Source organism: Podarcis gaigeae (genome assembly GCF_964106915.1).
Source record: "Podarcis gaigeae genome assembly, chromosome: 6".
Taxonomy (NCBI): Eukaryota; Metazoa; Chordata; class Lepidosauria; order Squamata; family Lacertidae; genus Podarcis; species Podarcis gaigeae.
The window spans coordinates 60,469,864-60,493,669 of record NC_139682.1 but is presented as its reverse complement, the minus strand read 5'-3'; the positions used below and the strand labels follow the sequence as shown (position 1 = coordinate 60,493,669).

The 23,806-nt window shown below is 41.6% G+C and overlaps 1 protein-coding gene across 26 annotated transcripts in view; it reads right to left on the bottom strand.

The window, feature by feature from the left end:
- PATJ (PATJ crumbs cell polarity complex component) overlaps positions 1 to 23,591 on the bottom strand; it is a 153,737-nt gene extending 130,146 nt beyond the window's left edge. For 8 of the 26 annotated variants that reach the window (XM_083742827.1, XM_083742818.1, XM_083742839.1 and 5 more), the window contains exons 1-14: positions 22,255 to 23,204; positions 20,264 to 20,319; positions 20,007 to 20,173; positions 19,258 to 19,452; positions 17,787 to 17,926; positions 16,992 to 17,187; positions 16,389 to 16,517; positions 12,901 to 13,122; positions 9,825 to 9,915; positions 9,601 to 9,692; positions 8,285 to 8,426; positions 6,775 to 6,915; positions 2,537 to 2,613; positions 553 to 609 (exon numbers count right to left, since the gene is read on the bottom strand). In XM_083742827.1, coding sequence (XP_083598953.1) covers positions 553 to 609; positions 2,537 to 2,613; positions 6,775 to 6,915; positions 8,285 to 8,426; positions 9,601 to 9,692; positions 9,825 to 9,915; positions 12,901 to 13,122; positions 16,389 to 16,517; positions 16,992 to 17,187; positions 17,787 to 17,926; positions 19,258 to 19,452; positions 20,007 to 20,173; positions 20,264 to 20,285 — 1,671 coding nt within the window. In that variant the 5' untranslated portion in view covers positions 20,286 to 20,319; positions 22,255 to 23,204. Of the gene's footprint in view, positions 1 to 552; positions 610 to 2,536; positions 2,614 to 6,774; positions 6,916 to 8,284; positions 8,427 to 9,600; positions 9,693 to 9,824; positions 9,916 to 12,900; positions 13,123 to 16,388; positions 16,518 to 16,991; positions 17,188 to 17,786; positions 17,927 to 19,257; positions 19,453 to 20,006; positions 20,174 to 20,263; positions 20,320 to 22,254 lie in introns of all 26 variants that reach the window. The other 18 variants (XM_083742828.1, XM_083742832.1, XM_083742826.1 and 15 more) reach the window with 9 other exon arrangements.
- Between the last annotated feature and the right edge of the window lie 215 nt (positions 23,592 to 23,806).

Here is a 23,806-nt window from a genome sequence, read left to right as displayed (position 1 = left end):
AAGCCAATGCCCATCACCTAAAAATCTCAGATGATCAGGGAAGTTATATGTTTATTTAGGCTGATGAGATGTAGTTGGTCAAATGAAATCCAGCAAAGCAAGTTGGCATTGGTCTGTCCTTTTGCAGATTGCATACTAACTTTGTGTAGCTTCTTACAGTAAAGTCTACACTACAGCCTGTGTTGCTCCCAGTTGGTAGTCAAGGTGAAGGTTTGATTCCCCAAAAAATGTTTCTGGCTCGCATTATTCAACAACTCCTGTCCTAGCAATCAATAAGCCAAGACATTGGCACAAAGCATTTCAAAGAGCAAAGCTGCTAAATACAGCACTTGACATCTAACCAATATATTTAATTCTGCACAGACTATCATTTGACAAAAGAAGGACAGAATAGCTTCTTGGGACAAATTCACGTCCCGCACATAAAGAGAGATACAAACCCGGAATTTGCCCAAAATTTCAAATATAGTAAGTTCTAAGTGGGTGGTTCATACCTATATCTATTTACACTCCTAGCGTGTTACAGAAATAGAAAAAGGGACGACTCAATACCTTTGAATATTTCTGCAGCTCAGCATCATCTGTGATTGGCATGTCCACAGTTGAAACCTAAAGATTTAAAAGGAGAGATTCCATGGGTACTCATTAAAGCATTATATTTATTTCAAAGTCAGTGAGCTAAACAAAGTAAGTGTACAACAGATGTAAAATAGATAAATCATAGCAATGCCCTTTTGTGGAGAGGAGCAAGAATGTTGATCATTCTACATGTACGTTACTAGGACAGCGGTGTATGGATACAGTTGTGTTGCTCCTATAAACATAAGCATATGACCCTACAGGTCTTTTTAATGTTCTGGGCACAGCTGAAGGTGCAGCACTGCTAACACAAAACAGCTGTGGATCTAGTCAGCACCTTGGATGAGGGACGACCAGGGACCCCATGTAAAATAAGGATATCCTAACTATTTATTTTAAACCACCTTGAAACAAACAATCATACCAGCAGTAATTCTGGAATGTCAATGCATTGCCAGCGGTGGCTGAAACTGAATTCACACACAATTTTACTTGAGAGATTGCTTGCATAGAGATTAAATTGCATTAGAGCCTAAATGTGCGGAGATTAAATGAGAGGTATCACGGTGTGCTGTACTGTACACTTTGCTCATCAGACCCTACCCCCCCCCCCCACCATCAGAAACACAGATGGGACAGGGCCTTTTCAGCTGTGTCACCAAAATCTGGAACAGCCTCTGAAGAGAGATGTCTGCTGGGACCTCTTGCTGCTCATTTTCAGACAAGACTATTTTACTTCAGAAATTTAGATAATAACAGCACTTTAACATTGTGCATTGTTTTAATAATCTGTAAAGTGCCCAGAATATTTGTAAGGCAGATATAATACCGATAATTAAATTAATGATGCCACTTCCTCATCAGGTAAAATAAGTTTTTGTATAGTTTCAAAAAGCTACTTACAACTCCCTGTAAAACTACTGTCTGACTTCAGTCATGGGGTTAGGAAAATAATTGACTAGTTTCATATATATATATATTTAAAAAGGGCAGACAAAACCTGAGTATTATGGGGTCACCTTAATTGCTTTCAAAAAGTCCAATCAACTATAGAGCATTATTTATTGGAAGAGAAAGCTCTTAGTTGATCATTGAAATAAAAGGAGAAATATCTAGTGAATAGCTAGCAGCACTAAGAAATAGTTTGAATTGATCAGATGGGGTTAAGACAACTCCAATTCTTTATCGCCTGCACTGGCAATCAATTTGCATCTCAGTTCAATTTGAAGTGCTTTTGACATTTAAAACTCTATATCAGTGTTTCCCAACCTTGTGCCTCCAGCTGTTTTTTGGACTACAATTCCCATCATCCCTTGCCACTGGTCTTGCTAGTCAGGGATGATGGGAGTTGTAGTTCAAAAACAGCTGGAGGCACAAGGTTGGGAAACACTGCTCTATATAGCCTTGGACTGCAATATTTTAAGAATTGCCTCCACATGTACAAATCTGCCTGACAGCCGCGATTGGGGGAATTACGGAAGGGTGGTGGCAGAAAGGACCTAAATTGTGGTGCCAAGACAGCAATACCCTTCTAAAGGAAGATCATCTGGCACCATCAAACTCCCTGGCACTTTGGCAGACAATGCCATCATTCCTGCTGTGAAAAATATTCCCCAAGGTGCATTCTCCTACAGCCCCCCTTGACTACATCACTGAAACAAAGCGTTCACTTTACTAGTGAACATCTTCCGGTATCGCTCTTTGAACTTTGATTGCTGCTGTTGCATCTTCTAATGGTATATTTCACACCATTCACGTCTTTGGTAATAACATTTTACTCAACATTCTAAATGTTGCACTTTGTTTACTACCTTGAGTGTTTGGGGTTTTGTTTTGTTTTTAAAGTTGTAGCTAGAAATGCAGAAGATAATCACCCTTGTTAATTTGTAAAGAATATTAAACTTACACTAAATATATATCACAGAAACACAGAAACAAACGCATATGAACAGCATACCGTAACTTCAAAGTCAGGTCCCAGCAGTTTTTCCCACTTGGATTTTAATTTGTTTTCTGGCAATTCTGGAGCTTTCCCTAGATGCAACAATTAAAATTTAAGACCAGGTCTTGAGAAATGCATCCCTCCCCATTGCACATTAATAAAGCACCAACATATCTATACCTACATCCATGTACAAGAAGAGTGTTAGCCTGGGACAGTACTGGGGAGGGGGCAGTGCACTCCTAGCTTCCCAACACTGTGCACAGATGCCGGGGGAGGGGGGAGAGAAGGCAGCAGGGAGCTTTGCAGCTGCAAAAACAGCAGCAGGAGCACTGGATTGGCTCCACTGCCAATCCTGCTCCTGCCAAGTTCCCTGCAGTCTTGGCCCTCCCCAATTTGTGGAAGCAGCTGCGACATGCAGTTTTGGTAAGCCAGTAAGCTGGCCGCTGCTAACCCTGCATACAGGAAAACTGTAGAATTCTGCCCTGTAGAGCAGAACATTGCAGGAGAACAAAGCATCATCCAATGCCGTTTGTTTTGTTTCAAAAGTAAGGACAGCAATTCTTGTGTCAATGCGACATGGGCGCTGCATTGTTTCGCTGCATCAATTGATCATTCTTGGCTGCAAAGTTCAGTTCAATTAACTTAGAAGGACCAGTTGACATTTATAAAAGCTGACTGGGTCATCATTCATTTGCAGCAACTCCTCATCAAGGACTACATCAATAGAATGCACTCATGAACTTTATACATTTGGAAGACGTAGCAACATACGGTTCTGGTTGCCTCACCTCAAAAAGGATATTGCATTGATGGGAAACGTGCAGAAAAGAGCAACAAGAATTATCAAGAGGTTGGAGCAACTCCATTTTGAGGAAAGGGGACTTTTGGGAGGGGAAGGTACATATGGGGAACATGAGGAAGGTGCATAAGGTTGTGCATGGTACAGAGAAAATAGGCAGATAAACATTTTTCTCCCTCTCTCATAAAGCTAGAAGCTGTGCCATCCAATGAAGCAGAATGCTGTGAAATTCAGGACACGCAAAATGAAACCTCTTCACACAGCACATTGTTAAAAGTATAGAATTTGCTACTACAAGAGTGATGACCAGCAACTTGGATGGCTTTAAAAAAAGGACTAGACAAATTCATGGAAGAGGCTAGCAACTGATGTGTTCTACCTCCACTGTAAAAGGAAGTCCCTCTGAATACCAGTTGCGGAGAATCCTAAAAGGGGAGAGCAGGGCTCTATTCAGGTCCTGCTGGCAAGCTGGTCATAGGAATCTGACTGACCAGTGGCGTAGCGTGGGTTGTCAGCACCCGGGGCAAGGCAAGTAATTTGCGCCCCCTAACCCGTGGATTTTAGCAGGGGGCAGAGAGCTGTGAGTGCGAGCGCGCCCCCCCCAGATGGTGCGGCCGATCCCCCCTGCACACCCCACGCTACACCACTGTGACTGACCACAGTGAGAACAGGGTGATGGACTAGGCAGGCCTAGAGTTCTTATTATAAAAGCCTTGCTTGTCTTAATCAGGCCAGTGAGCCATGTGAACTTCAGCTTCAGTTCTGAACCAGCCTTCCATGGGAACCTGGCTATCTTGACATTTATATCTTTTCAGCTTTCTTACTTATGCAACCAGAGCGGTATTACAGCCATGTAAGACAATTTGACATGGCTAGACAACATAAAAATGGCTGGCTGCCCTGCATTTGACCCCAGCCAGAAGCTCAGCGTACTTATAAAAAGTTCCTTCCCTAAGTAATATTTAACTTGCAGAAGTCAAAAACTCCCACAGGCAGACAGAAAAGTTCAAGTAACAGTGGCACCAACAGGAGGATAAGTTTACCGCAAGCTATTTTATTTTATGGCTTATTTTGTTACCATTTGGGACAAGTAACAGGACATTACATATGAGCAGCACTCCATGTTCCTGAAATCCTAATGCATACTGCACTTACTTTAATGCTTTTCCATCTAAAACCACATGCATTATTTTGTTATTTATGTTTTTAAAACATACAATGTCACATTAAATAGAACTACTGCAGGAAGGATCTGTTTGAACAGAAAATCAGCCAGTCTTGTCTTGAGTCTTTAACTTAAGAGAATGGGTTTTGCTTTCATTAGAAACAGAGAACCACCACAGCATGTCAGTGTATAGTGTTTAATGACATCCTAAGATATCAAGGTAGAAGTCATGTATTTGAAAATAAATCCCACAGAACTCACTTCCAGGCAAAAACACACACAGGGATTGGGTTGCATGCATTTCATCTTCACTGATAATCCTTCAAACATTTGAGCAAAGGGTCATTTTGGAGGACTCCCAAATGACACAGGCTAGTTTTACCTTTGCTACCTGGTAAGAATTTATTCAGATGCACTGAGCTTCTAAGACTCCATTGTGCCTTTTGCATGACCCTGAATGTCCAAGATAAATAAACAAAAGATCTCTGCAAGGCCACAGTGAAATTTAAGATTATTTCTTTTACTGAACTATATCAAGATTCTGTATCAGGAATCTTGCATGGGATTCATTTTTATGAAAGCAAGTTCCTTTGAAGGCAGTGTTATCTTTCCTACACAGCCCTATGTAAACTTTTGGAAGAACATGTGTGCAGTTTTATTAAATGAATTGTAAGCTAGCTGCCATTGAAGCTTTGTGTACACAACGCTCTGAAATATGGAAACATATAACTGAAGACATACGGTTGCAAAGTCTCTCTAGGTAAGCATCCTTAAATTGCACTCCTATCTACACTTATGTGGCTTCATGTAGCTCTTAATAAAGCATTGTCTGTAACACCAAGCCTTATGACACCGTAAGTCAATGCACATGGAGTTGAACTAGCGTCTCTTTCAACCACATTCTGAATATGGCCAGACAGGAGTTAAACCATTGGAACACCTGTCAAGACTCCCAAACCAGATGCTCTGAAATAATGGTGCAATCCACTACGGGGCCAGATAACTTTTCTGGACCAGATCTTGGGGTCATTCAGAGAAGCTGAACGGTGGAAGATTCAGGACAGACAAATTGAAGTATTTCTTCACACAGCACATACTTAAACTTTGAAATTTGATCCCACAGGGTGTAGTAATTGCCACCAATTGGATGGCTTCAAAGGGATTTTAGACCTACAGGATCAGAGGCAAAGTGCAGTCTGTGGCACAATGGGTCAGTGCATCTGACTGTTAACCAGAACGTTGGTGGTTCGAGCCCATCCAGGAACAGCTGTGGACAGGAATCTTGCATTGCAGGGGGTTGGACTAGATGATCCTTGGGGTCTCTCCCAATTTACAATTCTATCATTCTAACCAATGCATCATACTGATGCTCAGGTACTCGGCTAGAACCCAATAAAGGGTTTCATGCAAACATCATATTAAATTATATTTCACTGACTGTACCAACATCATTGTAGCTGTTAGGGCACACCACTGTTTAAATCTATTCAGGAATTTGAATTAAAGCTTAGCACAATCAGAACTAGAGGAAAAACACATTTTATAAAACACACTTTTTACATTAAGTTTGAAAGGCGTTTCTAGAGTTTAGACAGGGCATTAAATTAGGGGCGTTTTAGTTTAGTGCTATTATAATTAAGTGCCTGTCAGCATTTCCAATATAAGTACCTATTTTTGGAATTTAATTTGGCCATTAAATTCTGCTCCAGGGTGAACTTTTATAGACAGTGTTTTAGTATCAACCATGTTTGAAATGAAATGACTGCTTTTAGCTCTCAAGCACGAAAGGTAAGTGAATATATTTACCAGTGTGAAAACACTTTTACATTCCTGTATCCTAAATGGTTTTTACCTTTCTGTAATAAAATAAAATTTTACGAAATGACAAGCCTACAGATGTAGAATCGCATGCCACAGACCACTTATTTTCTTTTAAAATCATTCCAATTAGCCTGTGAATGCCCCAATATGGTGAAAACTGACGAAGTCATCACAACTTGTCAGCTGCAGCAGAAAACAAGGGTTCCAGCAATTCTGTAACTGCAGCATAATGTGTCTCCTGTACAGATACAAAGCTTCAAAAACAATAGACCCAGTTTTTAATGTGCAACAAAAAAAAAATCCTGCTGTTATTAGGCGAAATTAGGCTGCTACTAAAATTAATTGCTCAATATCCCCCTCTATTGACACTCATTTGTCCTACTACTACTTAAAGACCATATATGATATGGTTGGCAAACAGAAGGTTAGTGTAGCAAAAGTCTCCTCCAAAGATATATCACTTACCAACTGCATGTCGTTTTTGCTTCCTCTTGTTTTCAGAGTTGTCTTTTTGCTTTAGAAGTTCCTCGTTATCACTATCTACGGTAGTCTCAGTCTCCACGACACCAGCCAAGGATAAGGTTGGCATATTTGGCTGCACTGCAACTGTTACAAAAGTTTCCAGTCAATTGCGTAATCCAAGGATCGTATGCAAGAAGTGTGCTTATATAACCTTTTAGATAGCAAGCTCTCTCTACTCTACCCTCCAAAATAGTAAAGAAATGGGCTTGTTCACCCCAAGAAGTTCTTAAAAGAGTAGAATTTATTAGAAATTATTTATTCCAGAATTTATTAGAAATTATTAGAATGCTTATGATTGAAAAGAAAAAAATAACATTGTTGTAGGAAGATAAATGGTTCCACAGTAATCAGTACCTTATATTTAGCACAGTAAATATAGTTAGCTGGACCACATTATAGCATTTTGAGAGCTCTGTTATGTGTTAATTTCTCTGTTATGTGTTAATTTCTGAAAGGCCCCAAAACTAACAGATTACCAATGATGTTCTCAGTACTGGCGTATGTTGCTTTTGTTGTTTATTACCAACCCTTCACTCCAAGGTACCAGAGCAAGTTACAATGTTAAAACACACTATTAAAAGAGTTTAAAATAACTTACAATCACAAAGAAGGTAGCTCCTAAAAACCCAAAAACTTCCAGTGTCAAAAGACAAAGTAAAGAGTTGTGTCTTCAGCATTTGAGGGAAGTTATACAATAAAGCTACTTTGTGGGGAACAAGTTCTGCCACATAGAACACTCTCTCCTGAACCACTACCACCTGAGCTTCTGAGGGCAGAGCAAATACTAAGGGGGCCCCACCACACAGCCAATCTTAGCACCTGAGAGGCTCTGTAGAGAATGAGACTTTCAGGTTTGTAGGGCCCCGAGTTGTTTAGGGCTTTAAATACTCCTAGCCCCTGAGGGCACCTGGGTCTTCAGTGACAGAGTTGAATCCATGAGCATCTCCCAAGCTGCAAACTTGGCTCCTTCGAAGGCAGGCTGCCTCCACACCTCCTGGACACAAGAACTTGGGACACAGAACACCCCTTGCTTTTCAGGATTCAGTTTCAGGTTATTGGCCCACATCCAGCCTATCACCATCTCCAAGCACAGGTCTAACACCTCAATATAAAATGGATTATTGTTATTGATGTTTCTGTTTGTTTGTTTGTTCATTTTATATGAAAAATAAAGTTGTGTGTGTGTATAAACTGGCATAATATGATCTGAGTTACTGCTGTAATCTGTAGTAACCGTGGTTACCCTCAAGTGAAGTCCCACATAAAACCTTTAAGAATGTGCTCAGAAGAGTGGAAGAACATGACCAGGATGAACTGGTTCTGCAGGAATGACCAGTCATGTAAATAAAACTATACCACCAGTACAAAAATGCCAAGGTGTTCAGTGAAATAAATGCCAAGGGATTTGCATTGGCTTAGAAGAACATTAGGTATAGTTAAAGAAGAGCTTTACCTCTGCCTAAGCCTTTTTCTGAAGAGAAAGCAGGAAACAACGATTTCTTTCGAAGCAACGCCAGGTGTACAATCGGGCCTGTATTTCGCAATGCCTCCACCACCTCTTGGTTGGTATAATTCTGAATGTTGATCCCATCAACCTAATACATAGACATGTATGACACATAAAATTGGTTTCTAAATGGAAATCCATGTCAGAAAGCAAGTTGCTTGAATGATAACACCAGTTAAGGCTAATTACAGGGCATTTCTAAAATCCGAAGATGAGCCTGGTTGCTCATATTAAATAACATTACTTAAGCTCAACAGGGCTCCCTATCAACCCAGACACGAAAAAGCAATTTCTTTGCTTATTTATTAAATTTATTTACCACCCTTCATCACAGGGCGGTTCACAACATAACACAACACAACACAAATTGGTCAGTTGCGAGACTGTGTGCATGAGTGAACACATTCTCAGATTATATGGGATCCTTGCAACTAAGAGTTCTGGGTTTTTTAAATATAAGTACAGTGGTATCTCAGGTTACATATGCTTCAGGTTACATGTGCTTCAGGTTACAGACTCCGCTAACCCAGAAATAGTACCTCGGGTTAAGAACTTTGCTTCAGGATGAGAACAGAAATTGTGCTGCGGCAGCGCACCGGCAGCAGGAGGCCCCATTAGCTAAAGTGGTGCTTCAGATTAAGAACAGTTTCAGGTTAAGAACGGACCTCCGGAACAAATTAAGTACTTAACCTGAGGTACCACTGTACACAGGCAAGGGAGAAGTTGACATCTGTCAGCTTCCCATCTATCTGCATTCCTCTACACCATACTTTATAGCATTTTCCAGAGTCCTTCAACCCCCAGATTAGACTTTCAGGAAACAGCAGTGGAAAGGGGGAGGCAAAAAAGGTACCTTTCTATAAATATGAGTTCTGTTCCTTTCACAGAAGGAATGTGAGGATCCAAGCCATTATCCTATACTATCACACACACTGCATTTTCTGCAGAGGTGAACTTGCGGTCAGTGGTCATGCCATTTCTATGCAGCTGCCGCCACCAGGGAGTGGTGGGAGGGAGCTGCATGTGACTGATGCAGTCATGTGGACTGCACAGACTACATAGGTCTTGAATGTACTTTGCTGGCAGGGAAGCTTTACATAAGGGAAAAGTCACTCGCATTTGATGGACGGCATGTGAAGGGGATTCTCAGCCAGCAAATAATCTGGAACAGATTATTTTATGCCTAATATTCTCAGATCTTACACCAGTAATGTTCTGCAAAGTATGATTCTACAGCCTGCAAAAATAAGACTTAAACTTACAGCAATAATTCTGTCATGGACTTTTATTTGACCGCTGTGTTCTGCAGCACTGTCAGGTATTATGTTTTTGACAAAAATCCCTGAAGATTCTGCTTAAGGAAAAGAAAAAGAACACTGTTACTTGTTAATTCTGCATTTAGAATGTGTTGAAATTTTACAGATTCCAGGAAAGAGTCCATTTTGTGGGCTTTCTGTAGCAAAAGACAAAATGTCATATAACTCACCTGTATCAGAAACTCCTGAATAGCCAACAATTGTTATACCAAGGCTCTGTCCGTCCTTCTTAGTCAACTGAACTTCATGAATTTCATTTTCCTAGGAAATTAAAGCATGTTTTGAAGCTTGAAGTTTCAGATTATAAACATCTGTATTAAGCACTTCTCCAGCTTCTGCCATGAATTCCCATAACTCATCTCCCAACTGGATGCTTCTTCAGTCCCAGAATGCAAGGGCAATATGCTTTTGCAATCTCAGTCCACAAGAGGTTTGCTCTTTTCATAGCTTCAGTACTGAAATCAATTCTTCTAAAGTGTTCCTGTTGCTCCTACCAGTGGCTGCAGCAGATTGTCAAAGAAATGGGACTTAGCTCAGCCTATGCAATAGTCAAAGGATCCAATACTCTTCCAGGTTTTCAAGGAGCCATGATAAATTCTGACATTAGCTTTTCACACAGGAGTAATTTCAAATATGCAATTCCCCAACGTGAAATTGAGGTGGCGAACGCAATAAGGCATTTTGCCACCTTAGAAAGGCACATGAGTTTGTCCAAAGTAGGATACAAAAGGTGAAAATAGCTGTAAAAGAGTGGTTACATACATATATGGGACAATATGATTTAATTTAATGGATAAGCAAGAATGTGATATGTCCAAGACGAGTGAGGGCAAAGATGAAAGAAAATAATCAACCACAAGGCCACACTGCCACTGACAGCTTAGAAGAAAGTGATAGGGCAATTCAATAAAGTAGTTAGATATCTTCTAACTAATCATATATGCAAGGTCCTGGTACTAGGAAACGTCCAACGTGTTGATCCAGAAGACTATCTCAAGGCTACAGCAGCATGGGCACAAAGTCAAGAAGTTATTGATGCCTCTTCCTCCCCCCGGCAGTAAAAATGCAATAAACTGGATGGCATACAAATTTGCTGCCTGACATGACATCCCAAACCAGCTGCCTTACCCTGGATCCCTTGAACTTCTCAGTCCACGCCGTAAAGCAATCATATTGCATGAAGAGGCTGCAGTGAGTCTCAACAAACTCCATCTCTAGCAAGCAACTTATTTGGGTCCACCACGGAGTTCCTTGAGGTTAAGGTGATTAAGTCAGAAGAATGGCACTGCGGCCGAGATTACACCTTCTCTCCTTTCATCTGAATAATGTTTCATTATTCTCCAGAGGCATCATTAGACTTAAAATGCATTTGGAATCAGAGTACAAAAACTGAAATCACCTCAGCCAGGGCCATCCCCAATATACCAGTATTTTACAGCCCTAAATGGAGCAGCAAGTGCTTCTTCCCTAGCCAGGAGGCATGTTCATAGTACCCAAGGCCAACCAGCCAATCTATTTTGGCACCTGAGGCAGAAAACCCCACATGCAGCTTTCCCCATCCCTGACAGTAAAAATCATCATAATAATGAATGGACAATTAAATAGCAATTTGCTGTCCCTTTCATGACTCCCCAAAGCAGTGGCCTGCTATCTCATTCTGTCTAACTGTGGGGCAGCAGGGCCCACAATACAAACCCATGTTTCTAAGAGCCATGTCCCCAAATATCTCACTGTAGTAGTTGAGAAGGAACAGAAGCAGCAGCAGTGAAAAAACCACACCACAGGGCAGGAGAGAGATCTCTGAAAATATTCCACGCCTAAAAAGCACAGTAGCAACAGATGGAATACGAGCACAGCTTTGCTTACATTTCAAGACCTCCTGCATACTTTGAGTAGCATTAGTTTATTTTAATTACTCAAAACTGAGAAGGGCTTTTGTTTAAACAAAACACTTCAATGTGACAAAAATTAAAGATTTGTTAAAACCATATTTGTAAGATGCATTTTTAGCAGCAAATGTATTAGTGTAGGCTACAAGGACTCTAGTACATCAATACATTACCCCTGGAACTTAAAACAGAGGGCTGTGTCAAGTGCCAAACCTCATGTTGGATAAATTTCTAAATAAAGGGCTGGATCCAGACTTTATCGTGCTTAGATTAGACCCACTGAAATCAATGGGACACCAGTCCTACATCAGTCATGAGTAACTTAGGTCCCATTTCTTTTAATGGGTCTACTCTCTAAGCATTATGACTAAGTTTGGATCTACTCCTAAAGTCTGAATACCATCTTTTGCATTGTTTTTGGTAGGTGAGGTTAAGCAGCTCTGTTGGGGGGCTGTGAAGAGGGGTTAGATCAGTGGTTCCCAACCTTTTTTTGGCCATGCCCACCTAAGCATCTCTAAAATCCTGATGCCTCCTTCCTGTGACATACAATTCTCATTATTCAAAAAGTGAACTCCTATCCACATGGAGGAAGCCTAAAAGGCCATTCACTGTTAATAACTCATTCTCAAATTGCCCCCCGCTTAAGTATCAAATTGCCCCCCATTGGGAACCATGGGGTTAGATGAATTTATTTAAGTAGTCTGATTTTTAACATTTTGTTAACTTTCCCAAACCTTTAGATAGGCTATAAACCAAATATGTAAGAAGGGTCAGATTTCCCCCCTATGTATATTTATATATACACCTATATATACATAGGTCACAAGTATAATGAGGTATTCAGGTAGAACAGATTATCCCGCCTACTTCTGTCATCACAAATAGGTTTATAAGATTAAAAACAACAAAAAGATGAGGCTATTAAATAAAAGGGAATCTAACAATACTTTAAAGAACATTACAGCTGAGAGAATAAGGATTTTGCCCAACAAATATAAAACAGCCGTTCTCTGGGCTAGGTGAGCCTCTCAGGGGAAGGCCTTCCCTAACAAGGGCATCCACTTCAAACAAATCATGTCCAGTTGAGGCAGAAGGAACAACTCTAGAAAATGAAGGGAGCTCAGCTACAGGGAAGTAGTAAATAATCTTCTGCTCTGTAATAGCGAGTCTGTGAATTTCTACAGTGAAGGTGAGTGATGGTGGAGGTGGTGGTGACCGTTTCTGGAACATTTGCTAAGATGCACCTTTAGAGGGGCAATTATAGCCTTGAAAACTTGCGATCTATATGGAGTTTTCAGTTGTGTATTTGCTGCAGAATGCAACTCGTGGAAGAACTGCAAAGCACGAAGATACTCACCGTTCCAAATCGCCTGTCGTGAAAAGGAGACAGCATACCAACAGGCTGGGCTACAGGGGTTGGCGGTGTCACCGTTACTTCACACGTGGGGTCTCTTGCAACAACCATCTTGACACGGTTCCCGCAGTTTCGCAACACTTGAGCCACTTGTTCGCTACTCATTCCTTGCACGTTTGTCCCACCAATTTCCAAGATGTGATCACCAGTTCTGAGTCTGCCATCCTTTGAGTAGGAAACATGGCTTTACTTTTGCATACTTTTAAGATTTGCAACTAAAATATAATTAGGCACTGCCAAACAATAAATACGTATCTCCCCCCCCCCATGCCTCCAGACCGTGCAAAATGCTTTCAAATTAAACAATGCAGCACCAAATGCTACTTTGAAAACAAAAAGTCAAATATTAAATATCAAATTTCTTTAAAACCTACTGCACCACCAGCCACTTCTTTAGTTATTTCATAAGGGCAAGGGGGTGGGAATTAAGAAACTACTACAGAAAAATATTTGTAGTTTTGCAACTTCCTATAGAAACTGGTCTATTAAACAGAAAAGCAAATGGAGGGGTTTGGATTTTCGTGCTCCTAGAAAAAAGTATCTTAAATGCCAGATGCACATTGCAAGACCATTTATTTTTAAGGAATTCTACATACTTTCCACCAAACTATATTTACAAGCAAGATCACTCTTGGGAAAAGTAAATAAATTATAGGAGTGAGTCTTAAACCATCATTTTTTTGCGAGTAAAACATTTCAGATAATGTCTCAAGACAAAGCACCAAACACAAGTCCATAAACTGCCAGACATGCATGGAGAATTTGACAGAAAAAATCAGATACACTTTCCCCTCATAAGTGAACATTCCGGCTTCTGCAAAGGTTCATAATTCAGATTTAGTGGATATGTCATTTTTCAGACTTTACATGGACTAATAACCATCCACACATGAGCTCCAGAACACCAGAAGAGCTGCTCAGACAAGTATAGAGTGGTTACTTCTGCAAGATGGATACATGCAAGATTTCTTTTTGTCACAGAAGTAGCTGGTCCTCTGCTAATACACTGCCCATGTGGAACAGATTGTTTGTGTGAGCAGCTATTTGCCAAAGTAAACTCCCCAAGCAAACAATATCTCAATATCAGTGCTGGCTCTTCCAGTCAATGGCCTTTTTTCATGTCAAGGCAAGACACAGTATGGCTTCCTGGAACCGTGCTGGCTTCCACTAAGGAGCTCACACCTGCTTTGTTCCCCTCTGGGGGCTTCTTAGCACACCATGGAACAGCAGCTAAGCCAAAGTTTTTCTTAGCATATTGTCTGAACCTGGGATTGTTGCTCAGGTCTCTCCTCCGTAACCACAGGACAAACCTTGGCTACAAATCATGGGTAAGGAGGAAATACCTTAACCACAAACACTGGTTCAGATGACACACTAAGCCAAACTTTGGCTTGGCTGGCTGGCTGGCTGGGCTGGCTTAGGTAAAAAGTCCACGAATGAGCAAAGAAAGTGCAATCCTCTCTTTGGGGGTCAACATGTTCACCCTATGCCATGGTTTGGCTTAGCGTTACGGGTGGATGTGGCCATTATCTCTTCCTCCTTTTCTTTCAAAATTTAACATAATTACTCTCCTTTTTGTACTGTACCCCTATTCTTAGTCACTCAAGACTGCTGCAAATTAAGACAGTATGACATATGCTTTTGGATGCCAAAACATTTTGTTCCTTACAGCAAAACAGGTGTTCCAAAGGCACAAGAGAAAAGCATTCATTATAACAGACAGTTTTGTAGAGGGGGCAGAACAGCCAACTTTTAAAATTTCAACTCTTCAAGTCTCCCAACTTTCATTTATATTATGAATTGGAACACATCCTATAATCTGTCTCTTTTCCGTACATTAATATTAATAAAATGAAACAGAGCCCTCTTTGTATCCACAAGGTTAGAGGCAGCAAGTTTTAGTCATAGTTGCATTGAAACGCCAATCCCAAAAGGTGTAGCATCCTTTAGTGCCAGCTGATGGACATGGAAGCACAAGAGGTTCATAATTTCTAAAAAAATAGACTCAGGGTCTCAATCCCTATCTAGAGCGCACAGTCAGCCAACTCCAAAACCCACAGCCTGTAAAGCAACTTGGGTTGTTGCATGAAGATTCACAACTCTATGATCATGTAGGTATCTTCCTGGCATGATCAAGCTATAGGCGGAAGCACTAACAACTGCCCTGGACTAGAGCCAGGGAGACTGTATCCTATTTTTTGCCTGATCTACCTCACTGGGCTATTGTGAAGATAAAAATGGGAGATGCAGGAAACTATGTAAGTCACTAAGATTACTTGAAAATGTCATAATTAAATAGTATTCCTATTTGAACTCATACTTATTATTCTGGGAATCTCAAGCATGAACGCTCCAGATTTGCAAAGTCTGGAGAGTTCTGTGTAAGAGAACTCAAATACAATGTAAGTTGTATTAGTTCCATAGGCACCAAAACAAATATGATTCGTTTATAGAGTTTCTTGCTGCATTCACAAACATCACCAAAACTTAGTTTTGAACAACTGGTAAGCCTCGGCCGCACACATTCACAGCAATATCCCAACCAACTTCCAGTTTCTCAGTAAACTATTGTGTTATGTGCTGCATGGAAACACAGCAAATTAGGTTGATAGAATCAAAATCTGATTGGCTAGGAAACCTCTGTGAATAGAGGGTGAGGAATAGTTATATTTATATTGTAAACCATCCTGTGATCTTTGAAGAGTGGTATAGAAATTTAATTAATATTAATAATAATAGTTAAGAAGACAAATAGGGAGGATGGGAGCAAACTCACTGCTGTTAGTACATGTAGTGATTAACTGAGTTTGGCATAATGCATGAATACAGCTTTGTGTTGCTTCTCTCCAATACTTTAAGTCTAATGGTTAACATATTACTGATCTTTAGATCCAAATGGTGCACATGTTTTCTAAATTCCCTTTCTTACTGTGGCATACTTGAAAAACCATTCATCTGACTTGGAACACAGACACCATCAACATTTAAAGTTAGTTATCCTTGCCCAAGCTTTAGTCTTGCTTTTATAGATACTGACTCTTGAGTCTTGAATAATATCAGTCTTCTTTGATCATAATAGGCATGTGGAAATAAAGGCTACGGACTGGAGTCAGCACTTCTGCCCAATTACTGTCCTCTCCCCACAATGGAATGAGCAGCACAGCTAGAATTGTGCTTGCCACTCACTTTGCTAACAGCAGCAGTGAGAAGAAGTGGAAAGAGATGGGTATAACTCTGCCATCTTTCTCCAGTGTCTAGTGAAAGGAAGTGCAGGTTAAGCTTGGCAAGGGGTCTCCAACTGGTTGCATCAATCAGCCACCACCAGCACCTGCCACTCTTTAAAATTCAACACCTTAGCTTGCTTTGAAATTCCAACTGATAACTATTGGATGTTTTGTTTTAAAGAAAGACACAGTACACAAAACAGTTACCTTATCTGCCAGTCCTCCAGGAACAACAGTCCTCACCACTACGCCACTTGACTTTCCTCCTACAATTCCGAAACCCAATCCTGAGCCATCGTTAACAAGCTCTACTTCCTCAACATGGCCCCAATTGATCTGGAAGAGGCAGAAGATGAAAGTCTGTTTATCATGATACTTTTTGTGTATGGTTATGCTTTTATATTGTAAGCTGTCCTGTGATCTTTGGATGAAGGGTGGTATAGAAATTTAATAAACATTAAAAAATAAGAATGCACAGCACACAAAAAGTTTATAGAACACAGGAGATAGCTTTTCAACTCAACGGGTTACCAGCTAGTTACTTCCTACAAAGCAATTTTATTATTTTTACAACTCCATTTGAAGTTGCAAGGTTGTTCCAAGAGAGTTGCAAGTTGACACATACATCTAGGAATATGTTTTTTTATTGCATATTTAGTTTGATCTACATTATATCTGTGTGGAAGACAGAGACACTAATCATACGGAGTTAAATGCCCCAGTGCAATTTGACGAACATTGTAAACACTGTACAATGTGTCTTAAGACATTTGTAATTCAAAACTCAATTCTGGCAAAGCTGTAACTTACCATTTCAAGTGAATTAACATCACTTAAGGAGGTTGAAGTCCGACTGCTTCTCTGGGTTGGCTCCCTGGCCACAATCAAATGTAAGGAACCTGTGGCTTGCTGGAGCAATATAATGGCCTGTTGGTGGGAAATGTTCTGATCCAATAGGGTGTGATTAATGGCCAGTATTTGGTCATTCTCCTTTAATCTTTGATCCCTTGGATAAAGCAAACAAAATACTTGAAAAGAGCATGGCAGCATCTTCATAACAGGTTTTCAAGGACACAAACACCCCCCACAGATATGCAGTGGGATACACCTTCTCTAATAGTATTGCGGTTGGCTGGTGCAGTATAGTGAGAAAAGCATGAGTTGTCCCTAGTTTGTATCTCACTTGTCCATAAATTCATTAAAGTGACCACTATATTTCAGCGCCCACCTTCTGCATCACAGGAATCATGATTGGGCTCCTGGGCTGCTCAAGTCTAAAATGAATGCTCAACATTATTATCAGTATTGGCTTATCTGCCTTCATTATACAGAGCCACCCTTGGCAGGCGGCTGTCCATAATGCCCCTGTACTCTGCTTCTAGTGCACTGTGGTGTCCAGTTCACATCCACTAATCTGTGGCAGGCTGGTGGGCAAGATGTCCTGCCTTACAACAAGGAGATTTGACAAGACAACTCTTGGCTGTCTTGCAACTCTAGGGTCCTGGCAATGCCAATGGTTTTAAAGAACAGCATGAAGAATGTCATACCCTTTATTCAATTCGTGTTATTTTTATGAGCGTTGACAATATGAAACAAGAATCTCACCTGGCTGCTATGCTTCCTGGCTGAACTTCCTTGACAAAGATACCAGGTTCTCCAAGACTTTGGTTTTTAAGAGCAACCACACTAAATCCAAGGCCTCCATTAAATGGCTTCTCTATTGCAATATTTTCTATTTGCCTGCCCTAATAAATGAAAAATAGAAGCAATTAACTTACAATATTCTATTCATTTATCTTAAAATACCCCCCCCCCAAAAAAAAACCCCTACTAAACAAGCAAAGCCTATTGAGAACCAAATTTCATGTATGGCTTCAACTTGATGTCATTACAAAATAAAAACATTACATAGAATAGTGAAATTAACCATTAAACTAGTCCCCACCCTTATCGCTTAGACCGGACATTGAGATCTTCCACTGAGGGTCTTCCGCTGGTTCTCTCACTGCAAGAAGCAAAGTGACAGGGAACCAGGCAGAGGACCTTCTCAGTAGTGGTGCCCTCCCTGTGGAATGCCCACCCTTCAGATGTCAAGAAGATAAAGAATTACACAACTTTTAGAAGACATCTGACGGCAGCCCTGTATCAGAAGTTCTTTAATGCTTTTATTATGTTTTTAGATAAGCTGCCCAGAGCGGCTGGGGAAAACCAGCCAGACCGGTGGGGTATCAATATTATTATTATCAGTGCTTTTTTCCTGGGGGTACACACACCCCTAAACATTTTGTCAATCTTTGTAATTTTGTCAATTTACTGTATTTATTTTTCCCGATTTGAACTATAAAATAGTGACTTTCTTGAGTCAAAATGAGAGTACCCCTAAACATTTTTTTAGAAAAAAAAGCACTGATGATGATGATGACTACACACTTCCTGAGTTTTTACAAAAAGAACATTGAATGCATGCAAGAATCGAAGAAAATGCCACAAATTCAAGGTTTGGCAATAACCTGCTCAAAAAATACTTAGAACATGGGCTTTCTATTACTTAAAGGTAAAGGTAAAGGTACCCCTGCCCGTACGGGCCAGTCTTGCCAGACTCTGGGGTTGTGCGCCCATCTCACTCAAGAGGCCAGGGGCCAGCGCTGTCCGAAGACACTTCCGGGTCACGTGGCCAGCGTGACATCGCTGCTCTGGCGAGCCAGAGCTGCACACGGAAACGCCGTTTACCTTCCCGCTAGAAAGCGGTCCCTATTTATCTACTTGCACCCGGAGGTGCTTTCGAACTGCTAGGTTGGCAGGCGCTGGGACCGAGCAACGGGAGCGCACCCCGCCGCGGGGATTCGAACCGCCGACCTTTCGATCGGCGAGCCCTAGGCGCTGAGGCTTTTACCCACAGCGCCACCCGCGTCCCAACTTCTATTACTTACCATTATACAATTATATTGCATCCCCCCCCCCAAAAAAATACACTTGCATGCTTTGCTGTACAAATGTAAAACTTTAAAACCAGAAACATTTGGAATTAATGGGATGAGCAATATATATTTAGTCTGCCAATGGTGCTGTGCCATACCTTTGCCATCCTCTGGATTGCCAAATTAAACTCATCAACTCCAGGCTTTGGAACTAGAGGAGTCATCTGATTGTTTTGGTTGCAAGTCATATAAAGGTTTCCATTAGCAAGAGAATTTTGATCAGCGTCAAACACCAGCAAACCTCTCCTGGTAAAATCAAAATCCACTGAACGATTTGGAGGCATGTAAGCGAGCTGTGGATAGCAAGGGAAAACATTTGTTTGCAAAAAGAATTGTTTCTCCTGCCGGTCGATTTGTGAGTCAATGTATTGAGCGCTTCTTATTAATCTCAGGAGTGGCCAAATGTAGGAAAACCTCTAGGAGAACTTCAAATGTTAGGTTCAAGGCACGATAGCCGGATGTTTGACCTCTGATGTTAAACCTTTGTATAACATTAGTAACAAATCATGGGGGGGGGGGGGCAGGCCTCGTGGTCATCTATTTATTATCTATTTTAGTTACTGAATTTCTATCCCACTTTTCCTGCAAAAGGAGCCCAGGGCAGGACCCAACCCTCTGAGGCAGAAAACCCAGACATAGAACATAATTGTCTGAAGGCAATTAGTTACTGATTTAGTCAATCTATGATAGATTACAATGATAAATTTACCATAGAAGTGACAAAAGATCAGCATCCACCCAAAGTAGATATATAGTGTAAAACAACATTGTCAGCGATGAAGATTTCATTAATTCATCCCTCAAACATAACCACCAGCATTGCTAAACTTCACAGTCTTTAACTTACTTGTTCTTTCAGTTGCTTGATTGACTGCTGAAGAGTCAGCATATGATTAAACAAGGGATTCTTGAGTGTATTGTACAGGAAAGCCAGATTATCGATCTGTGAAGTGTCTCCTCTCTCGTGTAGCTTCAATAGCAGACGCTCCAAAATCCGCAGCACCTGCTGCTTATCTGTGGGATTCCATAAAACATCATGCATTAAACGCCTGCTTTGAAATATTTGATTATTTAACCAAGAAATTCTTTTCCAGAGACGCCTACCTGCAACAGGATTTTCTGGCATGTTGACTTATCTGTGCTGCAGTAGTCAAAATAATCTGCATTTTAAAATAAAAGTACAAGTTAAGTTGAGGTCAACATGTTTCTTTGTGGAGCAAAGATGTCACACACGCACATAATACCTGTAACCATTCTCAAAAGCTGCTTCTTAAAATCCCACATTCAATCAAAATGTTTGGAGATCATGGGGGAATTACGATTGTGATAAATACAGTTTCTTCACTAACAGCACAATCTTAACCATATCCATTAATAAGCAAGTCCTATTGAATTCAGTGGAGCTTACGTCCAGACAAGAGGGGTCAGGACTGCAGCCTAAAGCATTTAAAAGAAAAAAGATTCCCCAGCCACAAAACAATACATATTATCCAATATGTATTATTATTTAGCATAACACAAACAATGCTGAGAAGATGTGGCTATTTAGCTTCCTGCTACCTACAAACATAAAAGGGACCCAGCAAATTCAAAAATTTACACCCCTGCCATATTCTCCCATTATACGAGTTTAAATTCACATTGGATTACTGTTGGCCTCCCTGCTTTGGCACTCTTCCAAGTGGTGCTACAGCAGTGCCAGCCCTATCATTGGCGGCAGAATGAGGCAGCTGGTTTGGGGTGTCACAAAAAGGCTTCATATGATTATTTAATTTATTACTATTGTATTTTACTACCAGGGAAGGTGAGAGGGGGTTTGGGGATTGTTCTGCCTTGAGTGGCAAAATAAACTTAACTGGCTGTGGCTATTATGTGCATGAAGTGCGGGAGGGCACACTTTGCTGTTCTGCCTTAGGTGGCAAATGTCTTGGCAGAGCCATGCCTGCTGCATCCAATCCTAGCTTCTTAGTGCCAAGAGCAGACAGAGACAGCAACAGCTTAGGTTCTCTATCTCTCTCTCTCTGGACAGACCCACTTGGCCCAGTCTCTTCCACGAAGCTGCCCAAAGGCAGTTCACAAATGACAGGAGATGTGAAGCAGTGCTCACCCTGGGAAGCCCTGCTGGACCTAACCCTCCCTGTGTCACCAGCCACAGAGAAAGGGGCAACTAGAGGAAGGTGCAACACAGAAAGGGTCAACAAGAGAGAGAAGGGGGTGGAGGCTCCTTACAGCTCCACTTGTTCCCTTTGTCAGGAGCGTGAGACACAACTGCCATCGGCAGGCAACTCTCTGAGCCCAAGAGGGAGAAAGACAACATTGGTGCTGCTGCCACTGCCCACTGTAGACAGTGGTGCAGCACAGGGAAGATGGGCCCCTTGTCCTCAGAGAGGCACAAAGCTCAAAATCCACCAGCAGAGGTGGCTGCTAGACCTCAGAAACAGGTGGTGTGAGGTCAGTACAGGTGGGTCCACTCTCAACCTGTGGGTGGCCTCACAAGCCCCACCAGAGAGGCTGTGTAAAGACATGGAGAGGCAGGAACTACTCAAGCAAGGCGCAGCAGCTAGTCAGGGGCCAAGGTGTGGGACCTGTTGCGCCATGACTGAGAGCTACAACCAGGCTGAAAATAGCTTTTCGCAGCTTCTCCTCCACCCTGCCTTAGGTTTTAAACTGTTTATGTTAAAACTTTAAGCAGGACAACTCCCAAAGCGGCCACCACCATGCAATAATCAAAACCCCTCACCACGGCCAAAACAAGGAAGTCCAGTAGGTGTGGAAGCTTGCAGTTAAAATTAGAATTCCATTTTTTTCATTATTATTGTTATTAAATCTTTTTTAGCCTTGGATAATTAGAAGGAAAAGCACGAAGTGTGAGCAAACTCCACAGAGATTTAAATCCCAGCTCAGGGCTCTGCAAAGCAGCCCAGCCCGAAGTGCGACAAGTGTTTTCGACGAAACTTAAAAACATCCAGGAAGTAAGTGGAGGGCGTCCTGTAAATGCCCCGCCGGTTGCTTTTCCAGCGGCTGCGCACTGCTTCTCTTTCCCGTAAATGTCAGGGGGCGAGGAGAGGGTCGCCTGTTCCTGGACCCCCTCTTACCTGGTCTCTGAGTGGGGAGGAGAGATCTGCCACGGCTGCCTCTTTCGGATCTTCCACTCGCTCTTACCTGGGCGGAAGCGAGAGCCTGGATTCGAGCCGCCCTCACCTGCAACACAGGAAGCTGGCAGCAAGGGGGAGCCGTGCCTTAGGCAAGGAAACCAACGCCGGGAGAGTCCGGATCAGGAGGGGAAGGAAGGCAGAAAGAGCGGCAGGCAGCAGGCGGCGAGGTTTTGCCCCGCTTGATTTCCACGCGGTGTGAACCAACAAGCCCAAGGGCCGCGGTGAAGGGACTGGGGAAGGCACATAAAGAAGTGGGGGGAGACATAGAAGGAAATAATCCAGGGGTTGAGGGGGGCGTGAAAGAGAAGCAAGATGAAGGGGGGATAAGCGAGAGGCACCAGCGCGTCATTAATTCCCGACACGTGTGAATACGCGGCAGTGGCGAAAGAGAATCCAGCTGATTTAGCAGTAGCTGTTTATGAAACCAGCAATATGCTCAACCCCAAGCATGAAGAAATCATGAGTCAGTTTATGGGTTTTTTAAGTTGAAAAAACAAACACAAGTCATATTTGGCTTTTACTTATTATTAGAACTCGGGATAAATAGTTTCTAAACTTTTCCTAAACGGACAGGAAATAATGAAGTTGCAGACAGCCAAGTGTATCAGAGATGCATTCTCAACTCCAGGATAGTTCACGTTAGTTATAAGAATCTTCTTAGCTAAGTATTGTTTTGCTGTTATTAATTACCTGCCCTTCACCAGGGCAGCCCCAGGTAGAGCACATGGACACAATCCAATCTGGTAGAGCATGGAGTACGGTGGCAAGTTATCTCGGTCTAAAAGGGACCATGGCACCTGTGCCTCCAGTGGCAGTGAATCCAGGAGTAGGGAAGTGGGGTTGCAATCCTAAATTTACTTACCTTTGAGAAAGCCCCATTGAATTCAGTAAGGCTTACTTCTGAATAGACATGGTTTAGGACTGCAGCCTTAGTTACACAATACTCTTCTCTATTATTCTATAAAATTAGCTTAAAACATTTAAATGCATGCTTACCGATCCCTGTTGCCAGTGAACTTCTTCACCCCTTTGGACCTAAGAAATACCTAACAGAATTTTTCAGCAGTTGAAGCTTTTTCTTATTATGATATACAAATATTCGTTTTGCGTGTGCATGTGAAACTGCTTAATTTCGGTAAATGACCCCGGAACCCCGTTAGCTTTTTTTTTTTATTATATGCAGAGGTTGCGACTGTGGATGGAAGCGAGAGGAATCTATCAACTTCTTGATAGCTTCTTCGGGAGCAGGGTTTCCTAAACTGGGTCTCCAGCTGTTTTGGGACTACAGCTCCCATCATCCCTAGCTAGCAGGACCAGCGACTAGGGATGATGGGAGTTATAGTCCAAAAAACAGCTTGAGACCCAAGTTTGGGAAACCCTGTTCGGGAGGAAGGGTGGGATATAAGTTGAATAAATAACACGACACATTCATTAATTTGTGAGCTTGGCTTTATCCTTTGTTCATACTCTACATTCGCGTTTATTTTATGAT